Genomic DNA, 18,353 nt, shown 5'->3' with positions numbered 1-18,353 from the left:
TGCTCCTCCTTTCTGATCTGTACATGCTAGCGAAGGTCAAAACTTAGTTGTGAACTCTAATGTCTTTTTCCTCTATGCTCTTATCCTTGGTGATCATGTCTTCAAAGACTTCAAATTCCAACTATATGCTTATGACTCTTGCCCTTGTCAGGGACGGGTTCAATGATTAGCAGGCCTAATGGAAATTGGAGAGGTTTGTTGGAGCTTCTAAACAGTTTTTCCTTGCTTTTAAGAGTGAGAAATGGAAAGTAAGCTCACATCCCCAGTAGACATAAATGGGGGGTGGGGTGGGGTGAGTCTGGTCTTCATTGCTGTTGGTAGCCCTTTTCCAATGGGAAAGGCCACAAAAGAGAACACAGTGGAATTACGGAACACAGGTGAGTTGCACATGAAACCCATCTGACCTCTACACTCCTTGTTATGTTAACCGATAACATTCCTTATTTCTAAACGACTTGGAGTTAGATTTCTGTCCCTGGTGGCAGAAATCACTCTAATGAATATAAGTCCCAGACTAGAATGTCAAGGCAGACCTCTAGAGGCTCTGAGCTCCAGGTGTGTCTGTCTAAATGCCTATATGGTACTGTCACTTGGTTCTTATATGTACCTCAAATTTCAGAGGTCCAAACCTCCTCTTCCTCTGGGATTCTCATCACAATAGATGGCAACCCTATCTACCAAACTGCTCAGGCCAGTAACATGTGAGTCATCCATGATTCCTGTTTTTTCTTTCCATGCAATCCAATAAACTCTAGGCAACCCATCTCTAAAATTTTCATTGGATTTGTCCACTTTTCTCCATTTCCACTGTGGCCACTCTAGTACATGCCATCCTCATCTCTCCTGGACAACTGCAATGATCTTAACTGGCCTCCCTGCTCACTCTCACCCTCACCTCTATCCATATTCCTTATAGCTGCCAGTGATTTTTTTTTTTTTTTACATCAGTAATGATTTCATTTTCTACAGCATAGCAGTTAAAATAATGGACTATGGAGTAGACTGATGGGCTAGTTATCTACTCTACATAAGAAATCACTCCAAACCCCAGTACTTTAAAATGACAGTTGATAACTCACAATTTCTTTGAATTGGAAATCTGGGCAGACTTAGCTGGATACCTCTGTCACCACATCAGTCAGGAGGCTTGCAGTCTTATCTGAAGGCTCGACTGGGACAGGATCTGCATCCAAGCTCATTTGTGTGGTGGCTGGCAGGATTCAGGTCTTTACAGACTGTTGGTTAGAGGCTGCTTTCAGTTCATTGCCCCAGGGGGGCATATGGGGCAGCCTACTACATGGTAGCTGGCTTCCATCACTTTGCTGTGCCCCACAGTGCTTGGCACAGACGGCGTTGGTACATGTTGCCTTGTTATCCTGATGCTGAAGTCCAAGTCCACTGCAAATGTGTCTGCGTCCTCCTGCTGTCATTGATACGAAGGTGGAACTTGGACTGCATCAATTCCCTGTTGTACACCCTTCAATGGCTTCCATCCCACCTGGGATAAAAGCCAAACTCCTGATAGTGCTCAAAGCCCTGCCAAATTATCCAAACTCATGTTGTGCTGTTCTATGCTTTACTCACACTGCCTCAGCCTCAGTGGACTTCTGTGAGTGTACCAGGTTCTTCTCCAGCTGGGAGTCTGGACCATTCTTTCCTGAACTCTGCCTGACTATTGCTTCCCCTCCAGGTCCCAACTTCATTATTACTTCTTCAGGGAGGCATTCCTTGAATGCTTAAATCTAAATTAGATTCCTGGGCTTACTTTTTCATTACTCCCTGTATAGCCCTCCCTACTGTTTGAAATTATATATTTATTTATGGTACTATTTGGTCAATAACTGCCTCCCTCTTTAAACTCAAGCCAGGACCTGTATCAGTTTTGCTTATTGTTGCATTTTTGTGCGCTAACACAACATCTGATCATAATAGATACTCCCATATTTAATATAAAAATATTTCTTTTAGGAATTTCAATTACGGGAAAGTATCTAAGTTGTCCTTCAATGGGTCAAACTGACAAGGAACATTTGCATTCCTCAAATTCTATAATGAAGATTTTCCATTTACCATAAAGATTCATTTGGTTGCTATGTAGGGGTCTATAATATGAATCCTCATTGTGGGCTGGGCATAGATGTAATGGACACTTTTCTAAAACATGCAACTGAAAGACAAGTTGAAGTACAGACTAATCTTTTAATCCATATACTTAAATACCAATCTGGGCAATAGTAAAATATTCAACGGATTTTTAAAATACAACCAAGACATTTTTAATAATATGAATAAAACAAATGAAAGGCTAATCACAGTTATCCTTAGAAGCTCGATCTTGAATATAAAAACTTCAGATTGGTTCCCATTTCATGTCTACTTACTTTCCTTTATCTCAACTTTTTCTTTCTTTTGGCCAGTCTACTGTTAATTTGAAATTACAGTCAGATTTTTCTGAGCCTAAGAAATTTCAGCTGTATTTTTTTTTTCTGCCACTTATACACATTGCAGAGATTTATCATTGTGGTTCAAAATAATTGGATATTTTCAGGTTTCCTTTAGCTATATATTGTTTAAGTTTGTTTTTATTGTCTGGTCCTGATCCTGCCTGATGCTGCTGATTTATTTGGCAAAGGGAAGCATGAGTCTTAGGACTGTTGCCAGGAACATTTAGTTACTAGTAACCTCAGGTCACTCTTTACCTGGTACCAGGGGAATGAAGCGAGATAAGAGCCTGGGGAAGAGCACGAACTTTGGAGCCAGACCGCCCAGGTGCAAATTCTGGCTTAATTGGTTACTGGCTATGTGACTCTCTGGCAAAGTAACTTAATCCAATAGGGCCTCAGGATCCTCATTGTGAAATTTGGATAAAAATGGTACTTATATCATGGGGTTGTTACAGAGATAAAAAAGTTAATTTTCATAAAGCTCATGGAATGATTTCTGGTAGATAGTAAGCATTAATATATACATTTGTTAAATATTCATATTTCCTTTATGGAAGGTTTTTCTTTGTTTTGTTGTTGTTTTAAGGCTTTTCTATCATCAGGGCTATTTCTTCCAGCTAGAACTTGAGCATACCGAATATAGATCCTCTATGTAACATACCCAAGACATAACCATTCCATGTTGGGTATAGATAATATAGCTTCTCTGGGCTTTAGATACTTCATCTACAAAATAGTAGTATCACCCGTCCTGTCTGCCTAATGAAATTGCCCTGAAGAGAAAATAAAACAATGCAAGAGAGTAACCTGAAGATTAGAACTATGTTCTTATGTACCTTGTGGCCATAAACATACATCCATACCTCTGATCGACATTTCTATGATTCTGGGGAAGTTGTGAGGGGCAGTCTATAAAGTTAAATCATCCCACATTAAAATCATTTTGAAAAAAGAGGCCAAACATACAGATCAGTAAGAGCTTGAATTGAAATTACAAAGTAGGGAGGCCTGGGTGGCTCAGCAGTTGAGCGTCCACCTTTGGCTCAGGGCATGATCCCGGGTCCAGGGATTGAGTCCTGTATCCGGCTCCCTGTGGGGAGCCTACTTCTCCCTCTGCCTCTGCTTCTCTCTGTCTCTCATGAATAAATAAAGAAAATCTTTAAAAAAAATGAAATTACAAAGTATATACATGATTGGTAATTTGAAGACTGACCAACCTAATACATTTTTGTGTTTAATTAAAAAATTTTTGCATTAAAAATAAACACAAAGCCTTTCCAAATCATTGCTAAACAGTGGCATTTTCACTTCTGAGAATGATTTGGCCCAATTTAGGGATTTTATTGTTTCTAGCAATATATCACACAATTTAACTTAAGAGTTCACTTATTACAGATACGAACACATTTGAATTCTCTCTGGGCTTCTTCACTCACACTATGTGGAAGGGGATGCTGGCTGAGGCACTAAAGGATCCTTCCTACAATGTTTCAAATATCTAGGCTTTTATGAATAAGAAACATTTCCTATTAATTAGCATCTTAGGCTCAAGAAAAAAAATTCTGGCATAGAATTCCAGTGTCTTCATTTAATTTCCTGATAATTCTTGGTGTTCTTGCCAGGAAATTGCTTTACAGTACATTTAAAAAATTCTTGCATCATTTAAATTTATCTGGAATTGTTCTATAAATAGTTTAAGTTAAATTAAATAGCACAGTTCTTGTGCCCCTTAGAAATTTTATAATGGGGTCATTAAAGAAAACTGGAAGTGGGATCTTCCCAAATTACTCTAGATGGTAAAATGTATGTTGTCTCTTGTTAGCAACTGGCAATCTTGGATGTACAAACAGTAATAAATGTTACCAATAATTCCTGTGAATGCAGAGAGGAATCATGATTCAAAGTAACAGAATATAGGAACAAGAAGAGTGTACCTACGTTGTGGCTTGTCTGGCCCACATGAGTGGCTATTATTCTGAAGAGAGGTGGGCTGCACGTCACCCCTGGACAGGTCACACACCCACCTGTCCTCACAGTTTAAATGAGATGACAACACTTTTTTTTTTGAAACTAAATACATTTTAATAGAAAACAAAATACAAAATAACTCTCTTCAGAAAACAGAAATATTTAATCCTTTTTCCACGAATTCGAACTTGCTTTATCCCAAAGCACAGTTTTAGATGTGTGTATGTACTTACGTTTTGTTTCACAAAGTGTTCATTAAAACGCTATTGCAATGCAGGAGGTGGGAGCAAATGATCGCAGGAGAAAAACACATTGAAAAAGCCACACCTCGGAATAAATGGGCATTTGGAAAATTTAACATCTTCTAATTCTATTTTTTTGACTTATCACTTTAAATTATTTTCATTTCTTTACCACAATCTGTCCTTTCAGGGGAGAGAACTGTTCATAGAAGTGCAGCCATGAGGAGACTCTTCCTCTCCCACCATCACTGCAAGAGCCAGGACTTTCTCAAACAGACCCACCCACCCACCTCTAGACACATGTCAGCCGGAGTGATCAATCCATCACCCAGAAATTTTCCCTTTCTCCCAAAACACTCTGCTACCAAATTCTCTGAATTCCCTGAACCTCAAGATTCCAAGTATCACAGCCAGTGCCAGGAGTAAAACCTGAAAGATGAGAGCAGAGAAGGCCCCTCTGCCAGTGCTAGGTTTCCTCTTCTCAATAATAATAATAATTATAATTATAATAATAAAAAATCCTGGTTCTCTGTAATTACGGAAAAGGAAAGACTTTATGCCAGGATGACCCCCGCCCCCCATTCCTAGTTCCCACCCCTGCATTCCTAGACCAGTAAAGATCCCTTCCACCCGAGCACCTGGGCACATGTGACCCTGTGGCGCCGCTCCTTGTGAGGGCGCCCCGCAACCATCCTCGGACCAAATGCAGCACCCGGCAGCGAGGTAAGCAGCATCTCGGGTTTACAGACGGGAAAAGGAGACAGACACGAAGGTGCTCGCGTGAGGACACAGGTGGGATCTCTGAAGAACTTGCAATCTGACCTCCAGAGCCTCTTAATTCTCCATCTCATGTCCAATCCCAGCACCTTCCCCCTCCAGTCCTTCGACATTTGGGGGACCGAGTGAAGGGGTGATGAGCTCAGGATGTCTGCAAGGGAGAAGGGGGAGAAGCAGGGAGTCTTTCACAGTCAGTCAGTGATTCAATCTTAATTTGTCCTAAGACTTGCAACCTGGAGGCTTTCCACTACTGCCCCAGTCCATTACAACAAAGATAAAAAAAAAAAAAAAAATTAATGTTCCTGATTTTCTTGTGTGATTCCAGTCACTAGGAGAAGGTTGCAGGCCATGAACTGCACGCTCAGTACATTGCTCATCTGCCCGGTGTACACACCCACGAGTTCCCCAGAGGAACCATCGGCAGGTGTGCTGCAGTAAGTGTTCCTGATGTCCCAGACACGCACAGAGTTGTCCATGGATGCAGAGGCGATCAGACTACTGTCCGGACTGAAGGTGAGGCTGGTGATATTGTCCGTGTGGCCTCTCAGTTCTTTATAAAGGGTCCCAGAGGCCAAGTCCCATAGCTTCAGCCGCTGGTCCTCACCAGCTGATGCCAAGTACTTACCATTGGGAGAAAAGGCAAGAGAGAGCACAGGGCCACGGTGGCCCGTGAAGAGCCTCACGGAGTTCCCCTGTTGAGCACTCCATAGCCGGACAGTCTTGTCAGTCGAGCCTGTGGCTAAGTAGTTTGAATTAGGGTGGAATTTGACACAGTCCACATCTGCCAGGTGTCCAGCATATATTCTCAGCGGGTACGTCCGATCAAATGACCACAGCCTCGCGGTGCGGTCATGGGACCCGCTGGCAAAGTACAGGCTATATGGGCTAATGTCCAGGTCCCACACAGGGTAGGCATGTCCTTGGTACAACACAGTGTTGGTGAAACTCCCGAGGTCCCAGTACCTAATGGACATGTCTTCAGAACAAGAGAGCAACCCTGAGCTGTCTGCGAGGAACCTTGTGCTGTACACTGGTCCACAGTGTCCCCGTAGTATCTTCATCTCTGTGCCCGCATTGTCATCCTCATCATCCTGGGGACAGTGGGGAGGGGGGGGGGCAGGTGGCAGAGAGACACACAAGGAGAAAATGTTAAGTGGTCTGCCATGAAAACCAAACAGTCCAACAAAAAGAAAAAAAAACAAACAAACACACAAGCCACTACTTGGGAAATAGCATCTGCCTGACAAATGACAGTGGTCTTGCCCTTAAGGGTGACCCCAGGAAAACTCATAATTGCACAAATGAATAAAAGGTCTCTTGCAACTTGCAAATTGTTTTCCTGAAATATATCTTGCAGCTAATACTGTATTAAAAGTGCACAAATGCAAGGCCATTATTATACAGTGATGACTGTGGCCCTTACAGTGAGGCTGAGAATAACAGATTTCAAAGCCTGCTTAAAAGACTGCCCACAGTAACTTCCACTGTTAATTCTGATAGACATCGTTTGGAAAGACTGACTTCTAAATTTACATTAAGTTCTCAGATTCTTTTATTCTGAGGGCCTGTCTTTATCTGCCAGTTTCAGCTGCTTTGGAAGCCACATTGCTCCCTGTTTCTACTCCACTAAGAAACTTCCTGGCATGTTCATTACTCCCATGAGTGGGATCAATGATGAAGGCAGGCACCGTCTCACTTCAAAATAATACAGAACCACTGTAGAAGGTTAGTCAAAAGAAAGCCCGAACATATCGAAGCTGAGAGGAAACCAGAAAGGTCCAGTTATCAATAAAGGACCCTCACAGCTTGTGACCAGCAGAAACTGCCAGTGTCCAAAGAGGAATAAAGATGAAGTTTTTAAACCGTGACTTTCTGAACGGTCTGAAACATCTTCCCCAATGAGGCATGGGTTCAGAATGGCTTCAAACAAAGCCAACTTATAGGATTCTTGGAAATAACTTTCTGTGTGGGGGGACAGCAAAGAAGATAGCCACTCATGGTACTGAGGGAGAAAGTCCCTTTCTCACCCTCTTCCCCTCAAGGACAGCATCTCTGTTCAAAATCCATTTTGCCTTCATTCCCTCATGGACAAGCTCCCTAACACCACAGCTGTCTCTATCCAGGAATTCACAAATTAAAATGGTTTCCATTAAACACCAGAAGAATGAGGAGTAAGAAGGAGTTTTGAACCAATTGGCTTTGTTAGCTTAGAAATAAATAGGTCTGTGGGTCTTAGGTTCTTGTATAGGAAAAGGGCATCTTTTTAACCTCTATTTGAAAACTACTAAATTCAAAATAAAACAAATGCCTTCAATGTGTACGGATTTCAGAAAAATTTAAGAGAAAATAAACATTGATGTCCATGAATATTCAAAATGGCTATTCCAGACACTCCACATTAAAAATACATAAGCATTCAGGAGCCTAACAGTCTACTGAGTTTACCAAGAATATTAGCATTTTCCTTTCAAAAGAGGTTACAGCAACACTTTAAAATTTCAAGAGTGACTCATTGCTGTACACCAGAAACTTTATATAAAAACTGTGGGAGCAAAAAACGACCCCAGATAAATTATACAGAGAATATCTGAAAGTGAGTGGTAGATTAAAGGACACGTTACCATCTCTGAGGCTTAAGTGGTCTTCTCTTGGGGCAGGAAGTTAGGAAAGTGGGTCTTCAGCTCCTTAGTGGGGACCCAAACAGCATGCTCAGAGATGGAGAGAGGAGGGTGCACCAGGGGTCAAGGTGGCACTTCCCAGGGGTCTCAATGATTGTCCTGAGCACGTGGAAAAGTGCCTGGTTGACTATAGACTAAGAGATGGGAAAACCAGAGCATTCCTGCTGGCTATCACTATCAGCTCTTTGCCAGGACCACAGCTTAAAATAACCCAGCCACATTTTCTTTTGTGGCTCAACCAAGTCCCACAAGGGCCTCAGCAAAGTCGAGCTAAAATTCTGAACAAGCAGCTGATTCACACATGCCCAGCCCCAGATTCTGCCTTTCCTTCCTTTCATGCTTATGGGACAAAACCCAAACTCCCTACAATTGAATGAACACCCTACAGTAAATGGGCATACATCCCAAATAGGAATCTTTAATTTTTAAGGTATATTCATGTAATAATAAATCACACTATGTACATTATAAAAATGCATAAAATGAGAAATTTAAAAATAATAGGAAAGTATAAAAAGATTTTCAAACATGACCTTATGTACCCCTGTGCCATAGTTTGCTAAGCCCTGCTTTAGACCATGGAGGCCCTACAACTTTCAGACTTGTTATGGATGTCTGCTCCTGTACTAGGAGGTTCAAAGTGCCTCAGCTCACAATTTTTCCCAGCTCTGAGGGTACTTTCTGGGGTCTGAAATTTAGCCCTAGGCTGTTTCCCCAACATGAGCTGCCAATGAAATGGAATGAAATTAAATATGGCTGGCTTGGGATTGGGTTAAGACATGGAATCAAGTGTGTGTGAGGGAGGGGTACGGGATGGACTGCTCTCTCCAGGAAAAATGACAGTAACCTGAACTAGAATAGAAGAAGTGGCTATTGGCTAGTTGAACTGAACATGTACTGTAAGTGTAAAACACACCAGATTTCCAAGACTTAGGACAAAAAAGGAGAATGTAACAGATTTCATTAATAATTTTTTAATATTTCTTACATGTTGAAATGATATTTTGGCCATATTAGATTGAATAAAATACATTATTAAAATTAATTGACTATTTCTTTTTACTTTTTTAAGTGGCTACTAGAAAATCAAAATTACAAACATGGCTCACATTATATTGTTATAGGCCAACATAGACCTACATGACGTTTTATATACAAATTACAGAACTGAATATTATTGACAATACTGACTTCTTTACTTTTCAAACTTAAAGATTGCTGGATTGGGGGAAGGCTCACTAGACAGTACATGAACCGAATACTGGTGCTGTAGTGCTGGGCTAGGAGGGCGGGAAGCTGGCAGTGACGAGGGTGATCATCTACACATACCTGAAACGAAGAGCAAATCCTTGATTTGGTATCTGTGGCTTTGCCATGTTGTCCAAATTATTAAAAATACATAGTTACCAATCAACAAGGGTAAAAGTTGGACCTCATTTCTAACTCCATTTACTGTGGAACAGAGGATAGAGGGTCTCATAGAGGATGGGGGCTACTGGTACTGGTAGGAAGAGGGGCACCGCTATGCCAGTTAATAGCTTTTCAGAGGTTAATCTAGAATATCTCTACATTGGAGATATCAGAAACTATATGGCAGTGCTGTAAATCCTGCTTTATTTGGCTTAATTAATAGAGAAAATTTTATGCCCTCATAAGAGCTTTTGATTACTGGTTTTGACTTTTAAAAAACTGAGATATAATTCACATACTATAAAATTCACTCTTTTAAAAAGTATAATTCAATAGCTTTTAGTATACTCACAGAGTTGTACAACTACCACCACTATCTACTCCAGAACATTTTTTCATCACCTCAAAAAAGAACCCCTATATCCATTAGCAGTCACTGCCTATTTCCCTGTCCCCAGCCCCTGGCTTCTGGTCCCCAATCTACTTTCTGTTTCTATGGATATGACTGTATTTGGAATCATAGAGCATTTGGTCCTTTGTGACTGGCTTCTTTTATTCAGCATAATGTTTACAAGGTTCATCCACAATATAGCAAGTCTCATGTCTCCTGTAGTTTCATTCCTTTTTATGGCCAAATAATATTCCATCACACAGATCCACCACACTGTTTATCAATTAACCAGATGGTTAATAACATTTGGGGTGTTCCCACTTTTTGGCAATTATGAATAATGTTACGAACATTCATGTACAAGTCTTTTGTGGGGACATATGTTTTCAATTCTCTTGGGTATATACCGAGAAATGGAATTGCTGGGTCTTATCAGTATTTTAAATACCTACTATTAAAACATTTAATCTGCTAATTTATGCAATGGCTATTGCTTCACAAAAATTAAGACACAGGCCACAAATTGGCTTTTTAATTGGGTTTCCATGTGCTTTTATAGTTCCTACCATCTCTTTGATCCTACTAGCTTTACCATTTATGTTTCCCTGCTTGGCTTCTACAGGCATGTGAATTTCTAATCCTTGCATTAAGAGCTTCTATTTTTTTTTTAAGAGTTTCTATTTTAATTGTGTATTCTAGAAGGAAAAAAAAAGTCCAAGTTCTCATTGAAGAAATATTAAAAACTAACTACCAGAGGGGTGCCTGGGTAGCTCAGTGGCTGAGCGTCTGCCTTCAGCCCAGGACATGATCCCGGGGTCTGGGATTGAGTCCCGCATCAGTCTTCCTGCAGGGATCCTGCTTCTCCCTCTGCCTAGGTCTCTGCCTTCCTCTCTGTGTGCCTCTCATAAATAAAAAAAAAAAAAAAAAAAAAAAATCTTAAAACACACACACACACACACACACACACCCACACACCCACACCCACCAAAAACAAACTGCCACAACTGATTTATACCTTGCTTTTCCCCAAAATGTTCCTTGTCAGGAAAAAAAAAAACCCACCACCCATTCCCCCCAACAAAACCCATAACAACAAAAAACATCCCTAAACTGCTATAACAAAATGGGCAGGGGATGCAGAAATCCTGAACAGGAAACCTCTCGACAACATAATAGGAAGACCTCAATTTTAGTTCTAAAATTTAAATCCATTCACAAGGAAAGCAGTACCTTTACACTGTGGCAGCATCCACAGTACTTTCAATATGGATAATGGTGAATAAATCAGAGAGATATTTAAAACAAGTGCTCCTCTGACATCCTTTCTTCTCTTGGAGTTGAACAGCACCTCCCACCATCTACCTGGGTGGTCAGGTCTGAGACACAGAAGTCATCCTCCACTCCTTCCCCTCTAGCCCCTCCACTGAATCCAGTCACAGGTTCTCGTCTGAGCGGGCAACCGTGTTCCTTTCCTGCTGCCACTGCCCTGGCTCAGGCCACCATGATCCCTAGCGTAGCCTGTGGAGTCGTACTGCTGCCTGTCATACCCCTCCCAACTCCAGCCAGATGGAATTTCTTTCACTGCCTGGAATTCATCATGTTATTCTTTATTTCTAGGTTTTCAAATGTGCACCTTCCAAAGCCTGGACATCTTCACAGATTAAGTCACAGAGCTAATTTTTAGTGGTAGCCAGGGTAAATTCTTAAACATTTTAGTCTAATGTTCCTTTCTTCTTTGTATCTATCTTTGCTTTCTTCCTTTAATTGGTAATACTGAGAATAATCTCCAAACACGACGCCTGTATCTACAGAGAGCTGTAAACAAATGATAGCAGCATCCTTCAGTTGTATGTGAAGAATACTCAAAAGGCTAGAATTGCCTCCTAGGAAAAGGAATTTTAAAATTCAAATACATGTGCAATAGAAAACATTTTAGAAGGTATTATAAAATCCTAGAAATCAAAGCATGTAAGCTGGAGTGTATACCTTTTCCTCATCACAACTCCCCTAATTATATTGTCTCAGTTGCAAGAAACAAAAATTCATAGACCATGCTAACTGGAAGGTGACTAAGGAAACAAGAATAGGAAAAAAGGGCTTATTTTGTGTACCCAATATTCTTGATATCCTTATCACCTGTGGAAATTAACTTGAATGTGTTTTTTTGTTTTTACTCCTCAATTTTTCAATCCTGTGCAAAGAATCTTCCATTGCAAGTAAAGTGAGGCAGAGCTACCTGAATTTCAGTGGTGTGATGACAAAAATATTCTAGCTCTCACTCTCAGGGCAAGTTACCTTTGTGAAGTTCAATTTCTCTCTCTTCTTCCCACATGTCTTCTAAGGCAGAGATCTCAGTGACCTGAGACTCAGGCGACTTGCCCTGCCCTTCTCCCTAACCATCCCCAAACAAACCCAGCAAGATCATTACATTGACTGATGGATAAAATATCAACTATACTGCCTGTGCACTTTTCAAGATGGGGTTTGGGAACACCCACAGCACATGGAGCCAGAGGATGTGCACTGGCCTCAGAGAGGCCAGTAACACCCAGGGTTGGTGAGGGGGAAGAGAAACCAGTGTTCTCATTTACTTTTGATGAGATTAGAAAATGAGACCATTCATCACAATTTAAAATGCAGACGCCTTTGACCCAGTAATCCTACTTCTAAGTGTTCATATTTGCACAAATGTACACAAACATACACCACACACACACACACACTTACTGTAAATTTCAATATTAGCTAAAGGTCTTTAATTAGGCTTAGCAATGTTATCCATATTCAAACAGTAATAAATTCTGACCAATCATTAAAAATGTTCAGGTAACGTTGTTAAGAATAGCTTTCATCTCTTCTGAGGTTAGACACGAGCAGGAATTCGATAGCTACAGGTTACATGGGTATTGGTCTGGCTTTAGCTATATGATGGAGGAAATAATGAAGTCCATTCTCCACAAGAGCTGTCATATTTGGTAAGAATTCTAAGCAAATTAGTAAGGCAGGTGTAGGGAAGAAAAATGATACTCATACCTCCTCCTCCAGAATGTCACAAGCCAAGTGGATGCGAGACACGTCTACTTGATGGGGTTCTGATTTTAACTTCTTGGATCGTAAACTCCACAGTTTTATACAGGAGTTGTCAAACCCAGCAGCAAGCAGCTTGCTATCTGGGGAGATTTCTGCAGTGTTCAACAGCTGCTCTGTGTTATAGAAGGCATAGAAACAGATGGTAGTGAGGGAGGGAGGGCCATCCTTGACGCGCTTAATGCTCTCCTGCAAGACCTCCAGGGCAGCCTCATTCTGCAGAATAGGGGCGGGCATATCAGTGGGCTCTAAGCCGTTGCCCTCGCTTCGAGAGGAGCTGCCGCTGGCATAGAGCTGGTAGTCTGTTCTCTTGGCAGGCTGCACGTCAAGATGGATATGCAAGGTGAGTACTTTGCACAGGGCGGTGTTGTTGTCACTTTGGAGGTAGCGGATAAGGTAGTTGTAGCTGTCTTCCTGGAGACGGACCACGTACTTGTTATCTAGGAATGCTCGAAGCTTAAAGTTAGACAGGATGTCCTGGATGGTTTGAGTGGTCTGTAGCTGCTCAATGACATCCTTCTGGCTAGCGTTCTGCAGAAACATTCCATGGAAGCGGCTGTAAAAACTTTCCACTGTGCTCTTCGGACTGTTCTGGACCAGGTTGAGGTGGAGGTAGACAAAGAGAGGATAGAGGAGAGGCATCACTTCGTGGCTATGCTGGGAATCAGAATCTACAATGACAAAAAGTAAGGGCTTTATAATTAGTATAACTTCAAAGAATAATGTGGCCCTCCCAGGGAGCCCACTATCATACAACACTTTCTGGTCAGGACTGCTGATTGAAATAGAAACCAGACACAGAATTATGGAAACTCAAAGTCCAAGCCTTTTGACTGAAGAGGGAAGAGCAGGGATTCTGAAGTCTAGCAAACCTGGGTCTCAAGTCAGCCACAAGTCAGGAATTTGATCCCCCAGATGTTAAGTGACTTGACTAAGTTCTCAAAATACTTCAGGAGCTTGTACCCTGGTCTTCTAGGTTCACTGTTTTTCCACAATACCTTAGTGTTTCCCAAAATGGGGAGCACAGACCTCTGAGGGTCCTTAGATATACTCTGGGAGACTGTAAGTTCTTCACAGAAACATTTTAGTTTGGTAATTTTTAAAAACAACAAATACAGGCATATTCAGAATCATCTGGCTGGCCATTAAGCAAGTACTGACATACTATTTTAGGGCTCTGTTTTGTTTTGTGATCACTTTTGGCCTCCATCATCCAACAGTATTATCCAAGCACTTATTTTAGTGAGTTCATTAACATGACTAGCTACCCAGGCTGGCACGCCTGAACACAAAGATGACAACACTCACCCAAAATTGTCCCATATCTGCCAGTGTAATCATTTTGATTATGTTGGCTAAAAAGTAAAATTACCCTTTTACAGTGATGATTTACAGATGAGACGTTTTTATTATTTCGAGACTTTAACACCATGCGATGCTCAAAAAAGTGTCCAGCTTTAATCACCACAGGTGAATGAGAAAAGCAGAGAGGTGTATCTGACACCCACATAAGTGGGGGCAGAGTGATCTGTGATGGTGCAGAGGTTCTGCAGCCATTCAGCCAGAGGTGAGGGCGGGCAGCAGGACCACAACTGACTTGGGGCACCTCAAGAACCTGTGTACAGAGTTGTCTGTGTCATAGCCGTCAGTACTGGCCTTATGCCCATGTGGAGCAGCAGGTTAATTCTGGCAAAATCTATCCATTATATTCACTTGCTGCTAATTTGAATTTTATTGCTTTTGTGGTTTTGCTTGTACCTTTCCCCAAAATACTAATGAAAAAAACAAAACCAAGAGAACTCAACCCTTACCAATCAGACTTCCAATATATTCTACTGGGACAAAGCACCATTTGCAATTCCTTAAACTCTTAGTTTCAGGCTTATTTTTCAAACTGAGAGGCATTTTAGTTTAATAAATTTAGGGGAAAAAAACCCCAGCCATCAAGAGATAAGGCTGCGTGACTTAAAAACTTACTGAAATTCACTGCTGTTTCAGCTTAGTTTCAAAATTGCCTAATTGTTCTCTTTTGTCTGAAGAGAACAGTATGTCAGGTATAAAATAAAATTTTGATCAATATATTCATTATGTGGAACAAGGTAAGACTTGCATAAATCTTAACTCTTTTTTTTAATCTTGTTTCCTTGCAATTCATAATATACACTTTATACTTTACTGAAAATGTATTCCTTGAAATATATTTTTTCTAATTTCAAAAGTAACATATCCTCTGAAAAGTATGCTTTTCCTTCCTTCCATCCATCTATCCATCCACCGGCCATGTAACAAATACCTACTTGCTGCCACACTCTGATGGTGGTATAAGAGGAAGTTTTTCACGAGTTTACAGAAATTAGTAGTGAAAAGGACGCTAAGTTAAATGAAAACTGAGCTTGTTAGTCCTTGTTCTCCCACCTGTCTCTATAGGGTTTGACCCCATTGACCTCACACCCCTGGTCTTTGCTCAGAAATACCACACTAGTCAGCTTGACTCTTCACCTCCCTTCCTTTTGGGCTCCTCTTCCTCTCATTTCTCAAATGCTCCTTTTGCTTTCAAGGATGAACACTGAGTGTGTGCTTTCCGTGATTCAGGCACTAGACATCCATCCTCAAGTCTATTGTCACAGCTGGCCCCAGATTCACACCCAGACGGCTGGATTCCAAAATCTATGCTCTTTCTTCTATGCCTCCTGAAGAAAATGGCCCACAGCAACAGGTGAGCTCACAGAATCTCTCACCCATAGAAAACTTACAGAGGAAAAATACACATATGGTGCTATGGCCTGAGATGCTCTTATTTTCCTTGTATCTTCCTTTGAGATTTATCATCTCCTAAAAATGGCATTTGCACCTCCATGAAACTGGTACTGAATCCTTTATCACAAGTCTGTATCTTTCTCTTAAATACTAGCCTCCAATTTCTTACTGCAAGCTATATAGTAAGAGGCCACCATCATAGATGTAAAAAACCCAAACTGATTTATTTCTACTCGATATAGCTTGAGCCCCCGTTTGTCACAGAGTGCGAGTCATCCTCAACTCTTCCTCCTTTAATCCTGAGCCTTAGAGATTCTACCTTGGGAATTTTAACTATGAAATCAAGCTCTTGCTTTCCACTTGCACAACACTGGTGAGTTGTGGTCCTTTCTCACTTCTTCAGTACCACAGTGAACTTTAGGCTGGCCTCCTAGTCATCCCACTCACAAACCCTTTCAGAAACTGCTTTCAGACTTTTGTCTCCTAGGCTTGATGGTCAGGTATCTCCTCAACCTGGCTCCAGTGTGGCTGGCTTCCTCTCCAATCTGAAAGCCTGATTCTCCACAAGCCAGTTTGTTCACTGTTCTGCACAAAGTGCAGAGTGCCATAAAGGCCATCGCTTCCCTTTTGCTCATGTCTCCTCACATACCCTGAATCCTCCTACTTCTCTTCCACAGCTTACTGAAATCCAACCCATCTTCCAAAAGCTAACTTAAATTCCACCCCCTACTTGGTAAGACCTTCTCCAACTATGCCATCCAAATCATTTTCTCCTTTCATTCTAATACAGGTCCTCTATGTACAAACTTTAGCACTGATTTCATCCTGGCCTGTGAAAACTCTTCCACTATATTTGAACTTTATTTAAAAACTTTTACTTTTAGCCTTCTTATGTTAAGATTGCTTCCTATTTAGATTAATGACTTTATCTTGGTGCTCAGGAAATACTTGTTCATTTGACTTGGTTGACTGCTCATCAGAGACCTGAGGTAGGGAAAAATGTCCCAGGAAAAGCAGTCTGTAAAAAAACAAAAAAACAAACCCCACAAAAATATATTCACTCCCTTCAAATAACCTGTGCTCAGCAGATAAAGGAATTATAGGTACAATAACAGATAACTTCTTCAGTTTTGAAATAAGACATATGGAAGAGTTAATAGATTATAGTTTATTGAAATTTAAAATTCTGGGGGAAGGAAATAAAGAGGAGAATAAAGAAGGTGGCACATATTAGAAAAAAACCAGAACCAAAAGAGTTAAGAGTTCTAGCAAATATTAAAGAAAAACAGCAATAGCCGAAAGAAATAAATTTAAGCAGAAAACTTTGCACCAGAATAAATCACGTTAGTGATCAATAAAATGTATTAATTCCTCATTGTAAAAAGTAATCACAGTTCTGTAATAAAATTATTCCAACGAGTCTATTTTATTACAGCTGTGCTTCAGTGATTAAAAAATATAAACAAAAATCTACATAATGTCACTACAGTCATGAATGTCACTCATAACGGAAATAAGTTATGTCTATGACAAATGTCATCTCACGGCATGAGTACATGGTGGGTATCACTATTATAATGATACATTGGGGTTTTATGCTTTTGTCTGTATCCCTCATTAGGCAGTAGGCTCCACATCAATATGCTCTATTGCGACGTTTAGCCCAGCAAGTAGTCAGTGCCTAACATAAATATTGGCTGAATGAGTGAAAGAGAAATGCGGAGAGAAGCCAGGCATTCCTTTTTAAACCAGCTTCCCCACCACTAGCATGGAGAGAGAAATGGATCATGGGGAAGAAATATAGCTATAGTAAAAAAAAATGAGTAAAATCACTTTCTAAAATTTTTTTTAAAAAATTGCTTAAAACCTCAAAAATCAATGCCAGTGATTACATAATGCATTATCTCCAAGTTCTTGCTCACCTCTGAATGAAAGCCTTCTTATAAATTTAATTTTTCTTTTTTTATCCTACTGGAGACTGATCACTGTTCTGAGATATTTAACATTCATGATATGAGGATCTTAACGGAACTTTTCTTTTCAATATAAACATAATAGACTCTTTTTACTAAACCTTTAAGCTTCATGACTTTTTCATTTTTGTAACAACTTAACAGATTATACTTATGAATTCCATCACTCAATAACTCTAAGGCTGATAAGATTACCCTCTACAAGGTTTTGTTTTGTAACCTTTATTTCCTATAACATTGTGGCCATTTTCCCCAGAATATAAAAAATCTGGACTCTTTCCTTTAAAGCACAAATCATTAGGAGGGTCAAGTAAATCAGGATAACCCTAAGTAATGTAAAACTAGATATATTATTTTGGTTTAGAAGTTGATTGACTTATATGCATCTTTTTTTTTTTTTTTTGGTGCCTTATATTCATCTTTACCATTAAAAATTATTAACCTGAGGATTTTTCAAATAAAAAAAGAAAACCAAAATAACCTAATTTTTTCAAATGTAAGTTCTAGTTACTCTGCTGACAGCCATGAACAAAAAAAAACAGTGAAAAAACACCTGGAACCCTAGTCCTTGCAAACTTTTACCTTGTGATTTAACTCTCCTAGGAATTCCAACAGATCCCAAGATT

General features: G+C 40.3%; 1 protein-coding gene and 1 long non-coding RNA gene across 10 annotated transcripts in view; one reads left to right on the top strand and one right to left on the bottom strand.

Annotated features, from left to right (window-relative positions):
- Window positions 1-9,154, top strand: part of LOC140631839 (uncharacterized) — a 41,626-nt gene extending 32,472 nt beyond the window's left edge. For 4 of the 7 annotated variants that reach the window (XR_012029342.1, XR_012029343.1, XR_012029341.1 and 1 more), the window contains 2 exons: window positions 4,845-5,944; window positions 7,014-9,154. This is a non-coding gene — a long non-coding RNA (uncharacterized lncRNA). Of the gene's footprint in view, window positions 1-619; window positions 5,945-7,013 lie in introns of all 7 variants that reach the window. The other 3 variants (XR_012029347.1, XR_012029344.1, XR_012029346.1) reach the window with 2 other exon arrangements.
- Window positions 4,553-18,353, bottom strand: part of TAF5L (TATA-box binding protein associated factor 5 like) — a 28,376-nt gene continuing 14,575 nt past the window's right edge. For all 3 annotated transcript variants that reach the window (XM_072823127.1, XM_072823128.1, XM_072823126.1), the window contains exons 4-5: window positions 12,944-13,668; window positions 4,553-6,522 (exon numbers count right to left, since the gene is read on the bottom strand). In XM_072823127.1, coding sequence (XP_072679228.1) covers window positions 5,725-6,522; window positions 12,944-13,668 — 1,523 coding nt within the window. In that variant the 3' untranslated portion in view covers window positions 4,553-5,724. The remainder of the gene's footprint in view (window positions 6,523-12,943; window positions 13,669-18,353) is intronic.

This window comes from Canis lupus, chromosome 4 (genome assembly GCF_048164855.1).
Source record: "Canis lupus baileyi chromosome 4, mCanLup2.hap1, whole genome shotgun sequence".
Classification (NCBI taxonomy): Eukaryota; Metazoa; Chordata; class Mammalia; order Carnivora; family Canidae; genus Canis; species Canis lupus.
This window is presented reverse-complemented; position numbering and strand designations above follow the sequence as displayed.